The 18561-nt window shown below is 46.8% G+C and overlaps 1 protein-coding gene across 3 annotated transcripts in view; it reads left to right on the plus strand.

Moving 5' to 3' along the window:
• LOC105499609 (solute carrier family 7 member 8) overlaps positions 1-18561 on the plus strand; it is a 59346-nt gene that overhangs the window by 35052 nt on the left and 5733 nt on the right. For all 3 annotated transcript variants that reach the window (XM_011772313.2, XM_011772316.2, XM_011772315.3), the window contains 4 exons: positions 8120-8245; positions 10736-10889; positions 11808-11931; positions 13306-13409. In XM_011772313.2, coding sequence (XP_011770615.1) covers positions 8120-8245; positions 10736-10889; positions 11808-11931; positions 13306-13409 — 508 coding nt within the window. The remainder of the gene's footprint in view (positions 1-8119; positions 8246-10735; positions 10890-11807; positions 11932-13305; positions 13410-18561) is intronic.

Genomic DNA, 18561 nt, shown 5'->3' on the forward strand with positions numbered 1-18561 from the left:
CCTGGGAGGCAGAGCTTGCAGTGAGCCAAGATCTTGCCACTGCACTCCAGTCTGGGCAACAGAGCGAGACTCCATCTCAAAAAAAAGAAAAAAATGTATGCAACAATACACAGGATACAGAGTATCGTCACATTGTTCAAATGGACCTTAGATTTTACCTGGAGAAAAGGGAGGTTCAAAGAGGTTAACTGAGAGTGCGTGACTAAGCTGGCAAAGGCACCATGGCCACTGAGTTCTTCAAGTTCAAAAGTTCTGTGATTCTCAGATTCAGACCTGCCGGGTCCCTCTGAGAGAGCCGTCTCTGGCTCCTATCTTTCATGCTGCTGGTGATCCTCCTCCCCATTCTTACCACTTCACACCTTACACAAGCTCCTCTGAGCTCTGCTCCCTTGTTCCACACCCAAAAAAGACTCCAGAAACCCACATCATCCTTCACTTCCCAGGTGCTGCTAGGTAGAGTTGAGGGGAAGAGTGATAAAGTCACAGCCTCACCTCTGGAATGATTGCAGGGACTTAAAACCAGCTCCACAACTCCCCAATCCATCCTTAAAACCTTCTAAAGGCAGATGTATTTGTTTATGCTAATGATTGATTGGTGTTCTACTTCAAAATGCACTGAAGAAATTAATTTTAAATTGTTTCTTTTACCTATAGTCTATAATACTCTCATGCATTGCTTAATGATAAGGATACAGTCTGAGAAATGTATCCTTAGATAATTTAGTCATTATGCAAACATCATAGACTGTACTGACATGAAACTAGATGGCATAGCCTACTACACACCTAGGCTACCTGGTGTAGCTTGTTGCTCCTAGTCTACAAACCTGTACAGCATGTTACTGTACTGAGCACTGTAGACAGTTGTATTTGTTCATTAAACATATCTAAACAGAGAAAAGATACAGTAAAAATATGGTCTTTGAATCTTACAGGACCACCGAGGTATAAGTAGTCTGTTGTTGCCCAGAATGTCATTATGTAGCACATGACTGTGTATTAATTTAGGGTTAAAAATGGGTTGACTCAGCCTGGAAGGATACAGAGCAAGCTCTGCCAAGGTGTGTTTTGGTGTTGTCTACCACAGGACAGTACACGGTGTGGCCACTCTGTCCCCTCCGACGTGAACAGTGTACTCAGACTCAGGACTCTTGGGATAATAATCTCTTGGCTTTCTATCTTGACCTCTTTTGTGGCCTTTGATTGTGGCTTCTGGCCAGTAAAATAAGGAGACCAACAAAATCACGGGGGCAGAAAATAAAGGATTCATGTCTGTGAACATCCTGGCACTCCACTCGCCTTCCAAGAAGTTTGTGATTCTTGGGCCAGTGTTTGTGTGTGTATCTGGGTTGTGTGGGTGGGCCTGAAGTAAGGAATACAGGGGAGACTGAAGGAGAACCTGAATTAGATGAAGGAGGGATATTTTGTCTTTTGCCCTGGATTTCTCTAAAAGGAAAGAGGAAAAACAACACTGCTAGAGTTACAAGACAAGGCTGTTCGCTACTGTATTGAATTACCAAATGGAGGAAGAGGAAATAGGAACACTTTAGCTGTGGGATCCCAGCTAGGGTTGGGAAGCTGGAAGAAGTGGGAAGCAGCTATGTAGTGTGGAACTTTGCTAACCAGGTGAGCACACTGGTGATCTCACCTTCACTACCCACTTCTAGAGAGCACCATCCCTTCCCTCCATCTGGTGTCCCGCAAGGCCTGTGGCCAGACACTCCTTTGGGCTCCTGGTATGTGTTGCCTGGCTGCTGTTTAAAAGCTTTTCTCTTTAAGGGTGTGTCCCTGCTGTCTAGTCTTTCTGCATAATGTCTGTCTGGTATCTATTTCCTATTGGTACTGTTACAAGTAACCACAAACTTAGTGGTTTAAAACTATGCAAATGTACTAGCTTTTTTTTTTTTTTTTTTTTTTTTTTTTTGAGACAGAATCTCGCTCTGTCACCCAGGCTGGAGTGCAGTGGCGTGATCTCTGCTCACGGCAAGCTCCGCCTCTGGGTTCACGCCATTCTCCTACCTCAGCCTCCCGAGTAGCTGGGACTACAGGCGCCCACCACCATGCCCGGCTAATTTTTTGTATTTTTAGTAGAGACGGAGTTTCACTGTATTAGCCAGGATGGTTTTGATCTCCTGACTTCGTGATCCACCCGCCTCGGCCTCCCAAAGTGCTGGGATTACAGGCATGAGCCACTGTGCCCGGCCAAATGTACTATCTTAGTCCTGGAAGTCAGAAGTCCTAAACTCTGGGGTCAGCAGGCCTGAATTTCTTCTAGAGGCTCTGGGGAGAATTCCTTGCCTTTTCTAGCTTCTGGGGACCTCCTGCATTCTTTGGCTCATGGCCCCATCTTTCATCTTCAAAGCCAGCAGCATAGCATCTTCAAGTCTCTCTTTCTATCTGTCTGATGGTTGCATGATCACATGTCTTTTTGTAACTCTGACCCTCTTACCTCCCTCTTGTAAGGACTCCTGTGACAACACTGGGCCCTCTGGATAATCCAGGATAATCTCCCCATCTCAAGATCCTTAACGTGGCTGGGCGTGGTGGCTCAGGCCTGTAATTCCAGCACTTTGGGAGGCCGAAGTGGGTGGATCACCTGAGCTCAGGAGTTTGAGACCAGCCTGGCCAACATGGTGAAACCTGTCTCTACCAAAAATACAAAAATTAGCCAGGTGTGGTGGCAGACACCTGTAATCCCAGCTACTTGGGAGGCTGAGGCAGGAAAATCGTTTTAACATGGGAGACGGAGGTTGCAGTGAGCCGAGACCACGCCATTGCACTCCAGCCTGGGCAACAAGAGGGAAACTCCATCTCCAAAAAAAAAAAAAAAAAAAAAATACTTAATCACGTTTGCAAAGTTCCTTTTGTCATTTAAAATAACATAGTCACAAATCTCAGGGATTAGAATGTTGATATCTTGGATGGTCATAATTCTACCTTCAACTGCCCCCAAAACAAAGAGATCTGCTGTCATTGCCAAGGGGAGGAAGTGAAGGAGAGACTTCTGTAATTCCTGGAGATCAAAGTCTGGGGTCAGAGCTGGGCTGGGGCTGAGGGCACCTTCTCTGCAGGGAGCCCAGCGCTCCACAGTGGGCAAGCCAGTTACAGGTCGGCAGCAAGGACTCTGAATCCCTCTGCCAGTCCTGCAGAAAGCATTGAGCCCATCTCTCCTACTTGGCAGCTGGGAGGCCCTGGACTCTGGGCAGTGTTCCAGATTGCTAGAATCTGAATTTTCCTCCTCCTGCCTGACTCATTCTTTGTATCTCTTCTGTCACCTTGATGTTGAGTATTTCAAACTGCATGGATTAAGTAACCCGCCCCTGACTTAAGCATCTTCTTGATCTCTTGTCTTCTTAATAGTCTTTCATCTTATTTTTTGCCCAGGAAGCAAGAAAGAAAGAGGGGAGGAAATGCCCAAAAATATATATACAAGCCTGGAATTCCATGAGGGCCTCTAAAGAAGCAGCAGCCACTCCCACAACTAGATTACAATGGACAAGAACCAGAGTCTTATGACTTTTTATTTTGTCCAGCTGGACCAGGATTATAAATTTCTCCATGTTGCCAGGGTCTCTTCCTCCTATAGGAGGCATCTCTGATTCCCCTGGGCTGAGTTAGGGGTTCCTCATAGATGCCCACTAGCTTCTGCGAATAACTTTGCCATCACCTCATTGTTTTGTGGCCATCTCTTCACCTGTCATCCCTGTTACACTGCCAACTTCCTAAAGGCAGGGACTTGTGTCTTATCAATAACCTCCCCACCAACTAGAATGCCTAGTACATGTAGGCCCTGCATGAATGATGGATGAGTGGATGAGTGGATGGATGGATAGATGATGGATGGTTGGATGGGTGGGTAGGTGGATGGATGATGGATGGATAGACGGGTGGGTGGATGAATGCATGGATGATGGATGGCTAGATGGGTGGATGGGTGAATGGATCTATGATGGATGGATGGATGGATAGATGGATGGATGAATGGATAGATGGTTGGATGAAAAGCCCCTCACATTTCAAAGCTGCTGTGGCCAATGATCTCCTCATCTACATGTAGCTTCCCTGAGGTCACTGTATCTCAGGCATGTGGAATTCAGGGTCTAGCCGAGAAGAGAGGGTTCTAGAATATCATCGTCAGCAACAGACAAGTGCCAGGCAATAGCTAGCCAGCAGCAGGGCTCCTAAGCAGGGCAGGAACTTGGCAAGCACCCACTGACCTTTCCTCTCTGGATGGAGGCTCAGGTTTCAGCCTGCTGTGAGGGAAGTTGTCTTGTGGTACCAGGAGACTGATACCCTCTTTCCCCTCAGTCACATGGTGTGATCACCCAACTGCAGGGTGAAGGGCCAGATCTGGGGCCTGCAGCCATTGTTCCAAAGAGATTAGGTGTCACAGGCAACCTGCCTATCCCCACCTCATTCTCCGAATTTCTTTTTGTTTCTGAAAGATTATTGTGAAGGTGAAAGGTTAAATATTAGTCAAGGGCTGGGTTCTTGGGAAGTGATGGAGATAAGATTAGGCAAGATAGAAGATAGCCACAGATAGGTTATTTGACAAAGCATCCCTATCTCTGTCACCCCAGGAAGACCACAGAGCTGATAGTTTAAAGGTGTCTTTCTGTGTGACTCAGTAAGGTCCATCTTGTAAAGATGATTTCATGTTTTCTTTTCCAGCACAACAGGGAGGTGGTCTGCTTGGGGGAGGAGGGATTTCTTTGAGTTGTCCCGCTCTGCCCTTGTTTTCCTCAAGTACTTTCTGTCACTTCCCCCTCCTGCCCTCTCCTCCCCTTGGAGAAGGATTTTCTTCCCTGAGATCAAGATCTGGTTCCCTATTGTGTAATCCTTACCTGTCCCTGAGGCTCCTGGGGTTTGTTTCCTAATCTTTCTTCCTTCCTTTTATCAATCTCCTTTATCCTTGAGTTACTGCTGTGTCTGCCTGAATTCCTGGGTGAAGGGGCCCAGCCTTGTACCTTGCATGCCTTGGGGCCCAGGGAAGAAGCTGAGATCACAGACCCAGTTGTTTAGAGTGACCTAGGTTGGCTTGTCACCAGGCACATGATCCTGAAATCCTTATTGAATTGAGTAAGACAAACCAAATGTGTATTTATCAGGATGTCAGTCCATCTGGAACATTCGGGTATTTACAAAGTGTTCTCCCTGCTTGGGCACTTAAAATCCTTCCTCTGACAACATGTTTTGCTTCTCCTTATATGACATCATCTTGGATAATAGCTCTTCCAAGAGGAGTCAGGAGCTTCTACTCTTGAAGTCAAGTTTCCTGTTGCCCTTTGGCAACATGAAGCCAACTAGGGATTGTATCTCCTTTTGATGAGGTTCTTGGGGAGCAGAAGCGGTTGATGTGCATTGTGGAACGTGTAGACCGAGATGATATTGGAAGGCTAATGAACTGTGATATTTTTAAATTCTTTTATTAAATACTTGCTGAGCACCTACTATTTGCAGGCACCAATGATATGTCCTGAGATTTAAAAACGTGAAAACATTTACTTGCCCTTGGTGTCTTAAAAAAAAAAAAAAAAAAAAATGTAGTCTAGCTCTGTCGCCCACACTGGAGTGCAGTGGCACAATCTTGGCCCACTGCAACCTCCGCCTCCCAGGTACAGGTGATTCTCCTGCCTCAGCCTTCCGAGTAGCTGGGATTACAGGCACTCGCCACCATGCCCAGCTAATTTTTTTATTTTTAGTAGAGACGGGGTTTCACTGTGTTGGCCAGGCTGGTCTCGAACTCCTGACCTCATGATCCACCCACCTTGACCTCCCAAAGTGCTAGGATTACAAGCGTGAGCCACCGCGCCCAGCCAGAAGCAGGTCATTTTGATACAAAGAAATACATCCTGGCCAGGCACGGTGGCTCATGCCTGTAATCCCAGCACTTTGGGAGGCCGAGGATCAGGAGGTCAGCAGATTGAGACCATTCTGGCTAACACGGTGAAATCCCGTCTCCACTAAAAATACAAAAAATTAGCTGGATGTGGTGGCATCTCAGCTGAGGCGGCAGAATGGCGTGAACCCGGGAGGTGGAACTTGCAGTGAGCCGAGATTGCGCCACTGCACTCCAGCCTGGGCGAAAGAGTGAGACTCTGTCTCAAAAAAAAAAAAAAGAAAAGAAAAGAAAAAAGAAATACGTCCCAATGTTAGATATAAACAAAGTGGTATGGGATTGTTCTGGAAAGAAGGAACAAACTTTGTTCCTCGTGTACAAAACACAGCTGATATATCTTCCCTTGCAGGCATGTTGTTAGGAATAAATAACATGCTGAATTATAAAGATTCATAGAACAGGTGACATTTAAGCTGGATCTTGAAAGAGGAGAAGGGGCCGGGCGCGGTGGCTCACGCCTGTAATCCCAGCACTTTGGGAGGCCGAGGCGGGCGGATCACAAGGTCAGGAGATCGAGACCACAGTGAAACCCCGTCTCTACTAAAAATACAAAAAATTAGCCGGGCGCGGTTGTGGGCGCCTGTAGTCCCAGCTACTCGGGAGGCTGAGGCAGGAGAATGGCGTGAACCCGGGAGGCGGAGCTTGCAGTGAGCCGAGATCGCGCCACTGCACTCCAGCCTGGGCGACAGAGCGAGACTCCGTCTCAAAAAAAAAAAAAAAAAAAAAAAAGAGGAGAAGGGATTTGCCAGGTGGAGACGGTGCACGAAGGAAGGTTACAGACGGGTAATGTCAGGACCATCCTACCCTAACCTTCTCAGCATCAAGTAAGGTTGGGAAATACTTGGAAAGTAGAAGTACCATTTAAGAATAAGATATTGATAAAATTTGATCAGCCATTCAAGTGAAGTCAGAGCTGCCACACCACCCAGCTTATTTTTAAAATTTTTTGTAGAGAATTGCAACTCCCCATGCCACCAAAGAAGATTTGTAAATGGATGGCAAATAAGCACATGAAAAGTTGCTCAACATCATTAGTCATTAGGGAAATGCAAATCAAAACCATAATGAAATACAACTACATGCCCATTAGCAAAAACTGATAATACCAAATGCTGGGAAAGATGTAGAGCAACAGGAACTCTGACATGACAGTGGGAATGCGAAATGAGACAGCCACTGTGGAAGACAGTTTGGCAGTTTCTTATAAAGTTAAACACATTTACTCTATGGCCCAGAATCTCATTCCTGGGGACTTACTTAAGAGCAATGAAAACCCCACTCAAAGATCTCTACAATCCACAAAAAGAAAAAAGACATCTACGCAAGTGTTTATCACAACTCTTCATAATAGTCCCACACTGTGAGCAACCCAAATGTCTATGGAAAAACAAACAGATACCTGTATATCGTAGAATGCTATCTGGCAATAAAAAGGAACAAATTGTAATATATGCAACAACATGAGTAGATCTCGAAAGCATTATGTTAAGTGAAAGAAGTCAAACACAAAAGACCACATATTGTATGATTCCATTTACGTGACATTTTGAAAAAGACAAAGCTATAGGGACAGAAGTCAAAGTAATGCTTGTAGAGGTAGGATAAGAAGATTTGCCTCACTGACTACAAAGGAGCATGATGCATAAGGAAACTTTTTAGAGTGTTGGGAATGTTCTACATATGAAGTGTTGAAGTGATTAAGCCATTCAATGCATTTGTCAAATCTCATCAAACTGTACACTTAAAAAAGGTGAGTTTTAGTAAGATGTAGATTATATCTCAATAAGCCTAAGTAACAGAAGATTCCCCTAAGCCTCTGTTACCCCAAAATCAGGCTCAGGAAGGTGACTTCCTGAATCCCACCAGCTGCTCACAGCTCCCCTTGCGCAAATAACAACTTGAAGACAAAGCCCATACTTGTGTCCTGATCAGATATGATTTTACCCCCAAAGCCAGGGCCTACACTTCCATGCCTACTTCTGGCTTCCAGCCCTCACCAGGGCATGCTGTTCCCAAGTTCTAATTTGGGACATGTAATCTTCATTTGTAACCCATTAACCTAGCCACAGTCTCTGGTCCCTGAGGTTGAGCTTGCTGGGTATCTGGCTCACCTATTACAATCTCATCATCAGGACGAGGGAGCACTTCTGCTTGTGTGCCTTGGGCATCATGCAGCCAGATACAGCCCCTGAAGATCTGTTTGGGGGTCTTTCATTTCAGTGCTCCTCACATGGGTCAACTGTTCCAGTGTGCGGTGGGCCACCCGGGTTCAAGACGTCTTCACAGCTGGGAAGCTCCTGGCCTTGGCCCTGATTATCATCATGGGGATTGTACAGATATGCAAAGGTGAGTATCACAGGAACAACAGGTGCTGCCCAGCTTTCGTCCCCTTGCATATACACACTCTCTCAGCCCAGCTTTGAAGGTATGTACACCCTGAGATTTCCCCAATTCTAGCCTTGAGTGACTTCTCTTCTTCTTCCCTTGCTTGACAAAAGGGAAGGAGAAACCATTTTCCCCGAGGTGGTTGGGGGTAGGGAATACTCCCCTTAGGCTGCAAAGGTCACCTCTCCCATACTTACCTCAAGGCTCTAGCACAGCTAGGTAAAGACCCCACATATCCGCCAAGTGTGGTCGATCACGCCTGTAATCCCAGCACTTAGGAAGGATGAGGCAGGAGGATCACTTGAGCCCAGGAGTTTGAGACTAGTCTGAGCAGCATAGTGAGATCCCATCTCTACAAAAAATTTTAAAAATTAGCGAGGCATGGTGATGCATGGCTGTGGTCTCGCTTACTCTGGAGGCTAAGGTGGGAGGATCACTTGAGCCTAGGAATTTAAGGCTGTAGTAAGCTATGATTGTGCCACTGCACTCCAGCCTGGGCGACTGAGAAAGACCTTGTCTCAAAAACAAATAAACAAACAAAAACCCCAGATCTCTAGATACCTATTGTCTTTTTCCCCCAACCCCAGGGAAGCTCCCTGCCTCTTCTGTTGAATCTTGTCCACATCTTAAAGTGGAGGACAGAGAAAGGTATTTTATGTTTCAAAATTACTTATAATCTCTGAGAGAGAGAGCTCTGCATTCCCGGGGCCCCTGCCAACATTCCCCACTGGATTTGGCCCTTTCCAAGCCTGAGGCTGTATTTGGTTTCCATGGGACCCATGGCACCGCGAGGCTCTGCCCAGTGTCACTGCCTCATGGAGAAAGTCAGGTGACAAACAGGGAAACTTCCCGCAAGCCCTGAAGGCAGTGTGGGCAGCCTGGACTTCTACTCCAGGAAACATAATTAAGTTTCTGCTATATAATATGCCTGATTGTTTTAAACAGTTGGATTAAGTTCTTTAACAGGTTATGTATTGCTTTCAGGCATTTAGACTTAAGGAAATCACTGCGCTATCTTGTCAAAAATAGTGAGTCCCTCCTAAGCTGGCCTCAATTATTTCTCCTGGTCACCCTAATCTCCTTATTTCCTGTCCCAATGCTAAACTGCAGATGAATAAGTAACATATGATCAGTTACTCTCTATCTCATTGAAATTTTAGCCAGTCAGCAGATGATTCCAAGGACCCACAGTCTGCAGCACACTGTGCTAGGGGCTGGGAAGGCAGTTTAAACAGCTCTTTGCTAAAAAAAAATTCCTGTCCTTAGGGAATCTTGAAAAGAGAGACGGCCAGGCATGGTGGCTCACGCCTGTAATCCCAGCACTTTGGGAGGCCAATGCAGGCACATCACTTGAGGTCAGGAGTTCGAGACCAGCCTGGCCAACGTGATGAAACCCTGTCTCTACTAAAAATACAAAAAAATTAGCCAGGCATGTTGGCACATGCCTGTAACTCCAGCTACTCGGGAGGCTGAAGCAGGAGAATCACTTAGAACCTGGGAGGTGGAGGTTGCAGAGAGCTGAGATCGCGCCACTGTGCTCCAGCCTGGGTGACAGAGCGAGACTCCATCTCAAAAAAAGAAAAGAGAGACCAAACACACACCTCAGAAACAGATAGGAGGATATCAACAAAGCAAGCAGCAAAACAAGCTTGAACTAATATAGCATTATGGAAACTCACGTTTGAGTGTTTGTTGTTCTGGATGCTTGCTTGTTTTTGTTTTTTTCTTTTTTGGAGACAGGGTCTTGCTCTGTCACCCAGGCTGGAGTGCAGTGGCGCGATCTCAGCTCACTGCAACCTCCACCTCCCAGGTTCAAGTGATTCTCCTGCTCACTGCAGCCTGAAACTCCTGGGCTCAAGTGATCCTCCCACCTTAGCCTCTCAAATAGGTGAGACTATAGGCATACACCACCACACCCAGCTAATTTTTTTTAATTAGTGGTGGAGATGGGAGTCTCGCTATGTTGCCCAGGCTGGTCTCAAACTTCTGGCCTCAAGCATTCCTTCTGCCTTGACCTCCCAAATTGTTTGGATTACAGGCCTGAGCCACTGTGCCCAATCCTGGATGCTTTCTTCATGAAAATGTAGAAACTTAGATATCAGAGAAAGTGGTCAGGAGATTACCAATGTCTCCAATCCTGTATTTCCAAAGCCCAATTTACCATGTCCTTTCCTTTTAAATAACTTTACCTTTTACAGAATGAGCATTCAGAACTGTGCTTTGAACCTAAACCCTCATTTGGACTCCTAGTTTCCAGGGCCTCGGAAGCCCTGGACCTGAATTTTCCTGCTCCCTTTATCCCCACGTATCCAGTATGTTGGGTTCACTGGAGACAAGACAGAGTTGGTGTCATTGCCACACGGAGGGGTGAGAGGTGGGCCAGGGCAGGCCAGGGGTTGCTGGGCTCCTGGCTTGTCTCACTGAGCAGCCTCCTGTTGCATGTGTCCACAGGAGAATACTTCTGGCTGGAGCCAAAGAATGCATTTGAGAATTTCCAGGAACCTGACATCGGCCTCGTCGCACTGGCTTTCCTTCAGGGCTCCTTTGCCTATGGAGGCTGGAACTTTCTGAATTATGTGACTGAGGAACTTGTTGATCCCTACAAGTGAGTTGAAAGAGCCCGGCTATTCCCTCTCCCTTGAAGGGCCACAGCACCTGCTGCTGGAAAGAGGGAGAGGTGTACATTGCCCACCTCACCTTCCTCAGCCCCATTCGGACTGTGATTTGATCTATCCTGAAGTTGTAGTTCATTTTCCAGGCATTAAACCATTTGCCGTTCACCCCACCAGGAGGAGAAAAGGATCCAGTGACTTTCCCAGACCCGATTAGAAGCTGAGAACTGTACTGCATTAACACCACTGCCTTAGACAACAAACTGTGCCCTGAGAGGCTGCTGGGAATCTTGCTTGTTTTAGGACAGGCCAGTCTTGGTGTCTTGAGGCAGGGGGAAAAGGTACATTGTGGAGATCCAGGTCAAGATCAACAGGTGTGGAGCATACTTCCAACCTGAGTTGTTTTATTGCCTTCATTTTTTTAACTTATTTTTTCTTTTGTTTTGTTTTTAGAGACAGGGTCTCACTCTGTCATCCAGGCTGGAGTCCAGTGGTACAATCATAGCTCACTGCAGCCTCAATCTCCTGGGCTCAAGCAAGCCTCCCACCTCAGCCTCCTGAGTAGCTGGGACTACAGGCACATGCCACCATGCCCAGTTAATTTTTTAATTTGTAAAAAAGAGGTCTTGCTATGTTGCCAGGGATGGCCTCGAACTCCTGGGCTCAAACGATCCTCCCTCCTTGGCCTCACAAAGGGCTGGGATAACAGGTGTGAACCACCACACTCAGCCTCCTTTCCTTTAAATTATCCTGCCCATATTGAGGCAAAGGCCACCTCCCAGGGAAAGGAAGCCTCACAGAAGTCTGCAAGGCTAAGCGCCTGCAGAAAGACAGAAGATACCCCCTGGACTGCATGGCAAGTCTGGCGTCCCGGGTGCCAGCCCTTCCCCTCACCTCCTCTCCCTCTACAGGAACCTTCCCAGAGCCATCTTCATCTCCATCCCACTGGTCACATTTGTGTATGTCTTTGCCAATGTCGCTTATGTCACTGCAATGTCCCCTCAGGAGCTGCTGGCATCCAACGCCGTCGCTGTGGTAAGAAATGAAAGTCCCAGTCTCTCATATGAGGAATGTGGACATAGACTTGCCTGCTGTAGCCCCACTCACTTTTCCCTGATCCATGGCCTTGTGGAAGTGGAAATCACCCCCAAGTTCTTAGGACAGAAACCACATATGTCATTGGCTGGGGTATCTTTAAATGCCCAGGAGCAAACTGGTGGCTGGGTTGTACCTAGAACAGCTACAGTGGCAGAACCGAGTCAGTGCCACAGAGACCGCATGGCCTAAGAAGCTGTAAGACATTTACTACCTGGCCCTTTCCAGAGAAAGTTTGCCGACTCCTAATCTTGGGCACTTCAAGCTCTAAATGTGAGAGTGGCATGAAGCAGACAGGCCCCTCCTCAGAAAGACATCATCTTGCACAAGACATGCCATTTCTCTCTGCCTTCCTATCCAGAAGCAGACGTCAGGTGTGCTCTTTGGGGCAAGAGACCATACTGGTGCAAGGGGTTGGGATCTTTGACATCTAAGAAGGACCTGGGAGGCACCTTGTTCCCTCACCTGGCATCAGGCTGGGCCACCACCACCCTGCCAGTCTCTTCACTGGCCTTATCTCAAAAGACCGTAAAGAAAAGAGGTCCTCCCATTTCCTGGGGCAGCCTGTTCTTATGACCAACAGCCTTCTATTCTGAACAATCTCTCCTCAGTAATGTGCTGTAAACCTGGCTCAGGGAATATAGACAAGGCTGGTCCCCTGTGTTGTATAGTCCTTGAATACATGAAGATTCGTCTATAGCTTCACAGCCTTTTCTTTCTCAGACTAAGGAGGGGCTCATTCTTATCATTTTACCCCCAACTCATCTGTTTTGATGAACTGAGAAATTCTCACCCTGTGATTCTGGATTAATCCCTATTTTGCAGTTGGGAAACAGAGGCTCAAAAATCATAAACTTTGCTCAAGGTCTCACAGCTCCTAGCTGGAGGGCAAGGATCTGCCTGACAAGCCCATGCCCTTCCCTGTGCTGGAGAAATCGTATAATGTATGTGAGGCCTGGATCACACCACCTGGCTTCCAATGCTGGTCCCTCCGCTTGCTGGGTGTGTGATCTTAGGCAAGCTACTTATTCACTGTGTGACTCACTTCCTCATCCATAAAACAAGAATAGCGTTAGTTCATTATTACTATTACCACTGTGTACTACCTTCTTCAGTTAATTAGCCTAAAACATGCATTAACCCCCCTGTGTAGGGGGTCCACCCTTGAGAGGGTGGGGGCTCTTAAGCAACTTGGCCAGAGAGAATTACAAGGGTGGAGATGGGAGAAATGGTTTCCCAGAGTGAAGTGGGAGCTAAGGGGTTGGGGAGTGGTAACCTCTCCTTCTTTGCTTATCTCCTTGTTTCCTCTCCCAGACTTTTGGAGAGAAGCTCCTAGGAGTCATGGCCTGGATCATGCCCATTTCTGTTGCCCTGTCCACATTTGGAGGAGTGAATGGGTCTCTCTTCACCTCCTCTCGGTGAGTGCTGCCTGGGCCCTTCTCCGGCCAGGGGCCACTCCGCTGTGCACTTTGCTCTGTTTGTATATGGTGGGCTTGTCTCTGTCAGCAGGGGTCTGTGTGGGCATCTGGATGGTGGGCTTGAAGAGGCGTGATTGCTCACACGAGGGCGTGTGTGTCAGTGTGGATGCTGAGGAGTGTGTGCTGCTCACGTGGTCACCTGCGATGTGTGTGGCATATGGATCCTAGGTGCTTCACATGTAGTAGCCTGTCTCATTTCAAAAGGAGCAGAAGACAGAGGAGGCCACCAGCCTGCCTGATGCAGCCCCCAGTCAGGGGGCTGTAGTTGGCAGCAAGACAGTATCTTGGCTGCAGTCCTAGAGCCCCCATTTCCACTTGCCTGGAAACAGGCTGCTGCTGGCTGGAAAAGAACCCCATTTGGAAAGGGACCAAGAGGGAGACTTGTGCCTGGGGCCTCTGGGTCTGGCCTCCCATGAATGTTCTGGAACTAGCCTGCAGGTGGGATGGGTTCACCCTAATTGCCCCAAGAATGCAGAGCTCCTCCCTGCTCAACCGAGGCGGCTGGAGAGGCCTTTTCGAGGCCACCCATGAGACTCAGGTGGAGAATGTGAAGTGAGAGGGTGGGGGAAAGTGGAAAGCAAACATTTGTCCAAAGAAAGAGCCTTTTATCCATGACCCCCGCCCCAGAGCTCTCTCAGAAGCCAGAAGTGCAAGCAGGTCCACGAGTCCCAGGTCCTGCCTCCACGCATCCGGGGACCCGGCCCTTTCTTTTGCTGTCTTCAGAAGGGGCTGTTGAGGCTAGCAGATGTTGAATGACTTCCACTTGTGTGGTTCAAGGGGTCCTCCCAGGTTCTCAGAAAGCACCCCCTGCCCTCAGGGTACAGTCCTGCTCCAAAGATGAGTCCCTGAGTTCAGCTGCTTCCAAAGCCATCACATCAGGGAAGAGTTCCTGTGAAATAACAAGGTAGTGCCATGTTTTTAGGACCCAGGGCTGGAAAGAGGTGGTGTGGGTGTCCCCTGTACCCTGGGACCCTATGACACTCACCCACAGCAACCTCGTGTGCATGTTACACAGGAGCAGTGGCCACATGGAGGCCCCGCCGAGGCCGAGCAGTGGAAGAACAGTGACCCATGAGGCTCCCTGAGATCTATTGGAGGAGAGTGACTGGCTACAGTCACTTTAGAGTGGGGTTTGTCCCTCAGGCAGGCCAAGCAGCGGTCTGCGTGCATGTGGTCTAGTTGTGTGTGCATGCAGGAAAGGGTGGCGCATGGTGTGCTCCACCTCCGATTCAGAGGCGAGACCTCACACACCCAGGCCTCCTCTGCTCATCTTTCCAGTTCCTTCTTCCTTCCTTCTCCTTCCCTCCTTCTTTATCTCCTGTCACTCCTTTGTGTTCTCGGGTAGGGAGTGGATGATCCTTGCTAAAGAGTCAGAGTGTGTGGATGTGTGTTATGCTTAATGTCATCGTCTCCTCTGTTGTCGGCTAGCTGGGCAAGGACTGTCTGTTGTGAACTTGACACTTGCAAATGCTGTTGGATCTGGACAATTACACTTGGTCCTGTCTGCATGTGGGGGAGGGACGTGAATGCAGGACCCTGGCTATGTGCACGACAAGTCCCACAGAGCACCTGGTGCATGAGACTGCCTTGTAGAGGGGCGGCAGCATGGGAGAGGGGACAGGGATGTATATGGCTGCATGAAACTAGTGACACTGGCCTAGGGAGTTCATTATGGTTACTGCTTATGGGTATTTGGGGATACAGTCAACTCCCACACTTCTGATGAGCTGCTGCTGTTAGCTTCAGTCTACTCCATACACAAATTACAAAGTAAGTGACAATTCTCTGAACTCCCAGTGCACTGAATCTGTGCCTTTTTGTTCCTATCAAGCCGTATCCTGCCTGTCATCCCTTAGGTGAGCCTTTCCCCAGAAAAAAGAAAAAAGTGGTCCAATTTGCACTGACATGTAAATTACTGTTGATAGCCCCTAATATTTACTTTTCTCTTAGGAGAGTAAAAGGGAAGGAGGGCTGATTTTTATGTTCAAGTTTCATATTCATATGTATATAATAGAGGTACATATTTTCAAGATTTTCAAGGTACAGATGATGTTTCAATACATTGATATAATATGTAAAAATCAAATCAGAGTAATTGAGATATCCCATCTCCTTCAATATTGTCTTGTCTTTATGTTAGGAACATTCAAATTATTCTCTTAAAATTTCTTTTTTTTTTTTTTTTTTTTTTTTTGAGACAGAGTCTCGCTCTGTTGCCTAGGCTGGAGTGCAGTGGCACAATCTTGGCTCACTGCAAGCTCCGCCTCCCGGGTTCACACCATTCTCCTGCCTCAGCCTCCCGAGTAGCTGGGACTACAGGTGCCTGCCACCATGCCCGGCTAATTTTTTGTATTTTTAGTAAAGACGGGGTTTCACTGTGTTAGTCAGGATGGTCTCGATCTCCTGACCTTGTGATCCACCCACCTCAGCCTCCCAAAGTGCTGGGATTACAGGTGTGAGCCACCACGCCTGGCCTAAAACTTTTCTTTTTAAAAATAACTTTTATGGCCAGGTGTGGTGGCTCACACCTATAATCCCAGCACTTTGGGAGGCTGAGGCAGGCAGATCACAAGGTCAGGAGACCAGCCTGGCCAATATGATGAAACCCCACCTCTACTAAAAAAAATACAAAAATTAACTAGGCGTGGTGGCAGGTGCCTGTACTCCCAGCTACCCAGGAGGCTGAGGCAGGAGAATCACTTGAACCCAGGAGGCAGAGGTTGCAGTGAGCCAAGATCGTGCCACTACACTCCAGCCTGGGTGACAGAGCAAGACTTCATCTCAAAAAAAAAAATTAAAAAAAAAAAAACTTTTGGGGCTGGGCATGATGGCTCACGCCTGTAATTCCAGTACTTTGGGAGGGCAAGGTGGAAGGATTGCTTGAGCCCAGTAATTCAAGACCAGCCTGGGCAACACGGCAAGACTCTGTCACTACAAAAAAATAAGAAAGAAAAATAAGTAAAAAATAAAATTGATTTAAACATCAATATCCTACTTGTGATACTATAATATAATTGTGTAGCATGTTACCAATGGAGGAAACTGGGCAAAAGATACATAGGATCTCTTTTTATTATTTCTTACAACTGTACTTTGTTGTAAGATTCATTGAATGTGAATTTACAATTATCTCAAAAAAATTATCATTTTTTAAGTTAACTGAGCATGGTGGTATGTACATGTAGTCCCAGCTACTCAGGAGGCTGAGACTAGAGGATCACTGGAGTCCAGGAATTGGAGGCTGCAGTGAGCTATAATCATGCCACTCTACTCCAGCCTGCGGGACAGAGCAAGACCCCATCTCTAAAAATTGGAAACATAAAAAGTTTAATTTTTTTAAGTTAAAAAAATCTTTATTCTGATTATAACTATTCCATCTATTTTAGAATTTTATTCATTTTTTCCTTATCTTTTTTTTTCTTTTTTTTTCTTTTTTTTGAGACAGCGTCTCACTTTGTCACCCAGGCTGGAGTGCACTGGTGCAAATACAGCTTGCTGCAGCCTCAAACCTCCCAGGCTCAAGTGATCCTCCCACTTCAGCCCCCTCAGTAGTTGGAACTACAGGCACACTCTACCATGCCTGGCTAATTTTTGTATTTTTTGTAGAGACAGGTTTTCACCATGTTGCCCAGGCTGCATTTTACAATTTTTAAAATTTTTTCTGTAATGTATAAGGAAGAAAATTAAAGTTAACCATAATTTCACCACCCAGAGATAATCAGTTAGCATTTTAATAAATGGGCCCATAAATAATCTTAAAATTAATTGGCATTTGGGCATAGTGGTGCACACCTGTAGTCCCGGCTACTTGGGAGACTGAGACAGAAGGATCATTTGAGTTTGGGAGGTCAAGGCTGCAGGGAGCCGTCATTGTGCCACTGTACTCCAGCCTACGCAACTGAGCAAGACCGTGTCTCCAAAAAAAAAAAAAAAATTATTTGCATTATAGTTTTCAGTACTGTTTTTTCATTTAATGTTATATTTTGAGCATATTCTCATGTAATCAATTTTTTTCAAAAACATTATGACTACATAATGTTCCTTTTTTTTTTTTTTTTTTTTTGAGACAAGTTTAACTCTGTCATCCAGGTTGGAGTGCAATGGCGTGATCTCTGCTCACTGCAACCTCCACCTCTGGGTTCAGGCAATTCTGCCTCAACCTTCCGAGTAGCTGGGATTACAGGCACGTGCCACCACATTTGGCTAATTTTCGTATTTTTAGTAGAGACGGGGTTTCACCATGTTGGCCAGGCTGGTCTCAAACTCCTGACCTCAGATGATCCACCCACCTCGGCCTCCCAAAGCACTGGGATTACAGGCATGAGCCACTGTGCCTAGCCCATAACATTTCATCTTATGCAAATCTATTTTATCAACCTCCTACTTTTAGGCACTTAGGATATTTCCAATTTTTTCTTTCTTTCTTCCTTTTCTTTTCTTTCTTTTTGAGACAGTTTCTTGCTCTGTCACCTAGGGTGGAGTGCAGTGGCACAATCACAGCTCACTGCAGCCTCAGCCTCCCAGGCTCATGTGATCCTGTCACCTCAGCCTCCGGAGTATCTAGAACAACAGGCACACGCCACCATGCCTGGCTAATTTTTTTATTTTTATTTTTTGTAGAGACAAGGGTCCACTATTTTTCCCAGGCTGGTCTCAAACTTCCGGGCTCAAATGATTCTCCCACCTCAGCCTGTCAAAGTGCTGGGACTGCAGGTGTTAGCCACCAAGCCCAGACAGGATATAATTTTTTTTTAACTCAATCCCACAAGACAGGATATAAATTTTTAAGTACAATTTACATACAATAAAATATGCAGGCTGGACGCGGTGGCTCATGTCTGTCATCCCAACGCTTTGGGAGCCCGAGGCGGGAGGATCATTAGAGCCCAGAAGTTCAAGACCAGCCTGGGCAACATGGCAAGACCCTGCCTCCATATTTTTTAAAAAAAGCAGATCATAGGCTGGGCATGGTGGCTCATGCCTGTAATCCCAGCACTTTGGGAGGCCGAGGCGGGCAGATCACCTGAGGTCAGGAGTTCGAGACCAGCCTGACCAACGTGGAGAAACCCCATCTCTACCAAAAATACAAAAA

This window comes from Macaca nemestrina, chromosome 7 (assembly GCF_043159975.1).
Source record: "Macaca nemestrina isolate mMacNem1 chromosome 7, mMacNem.hap1, whole genome shotgun sequence".
NCBI lineage: Eukaryota > Metazoa > Chordata > Mammalia > Primates > Cercopithecidae > Macaca > Macaca nemestrina.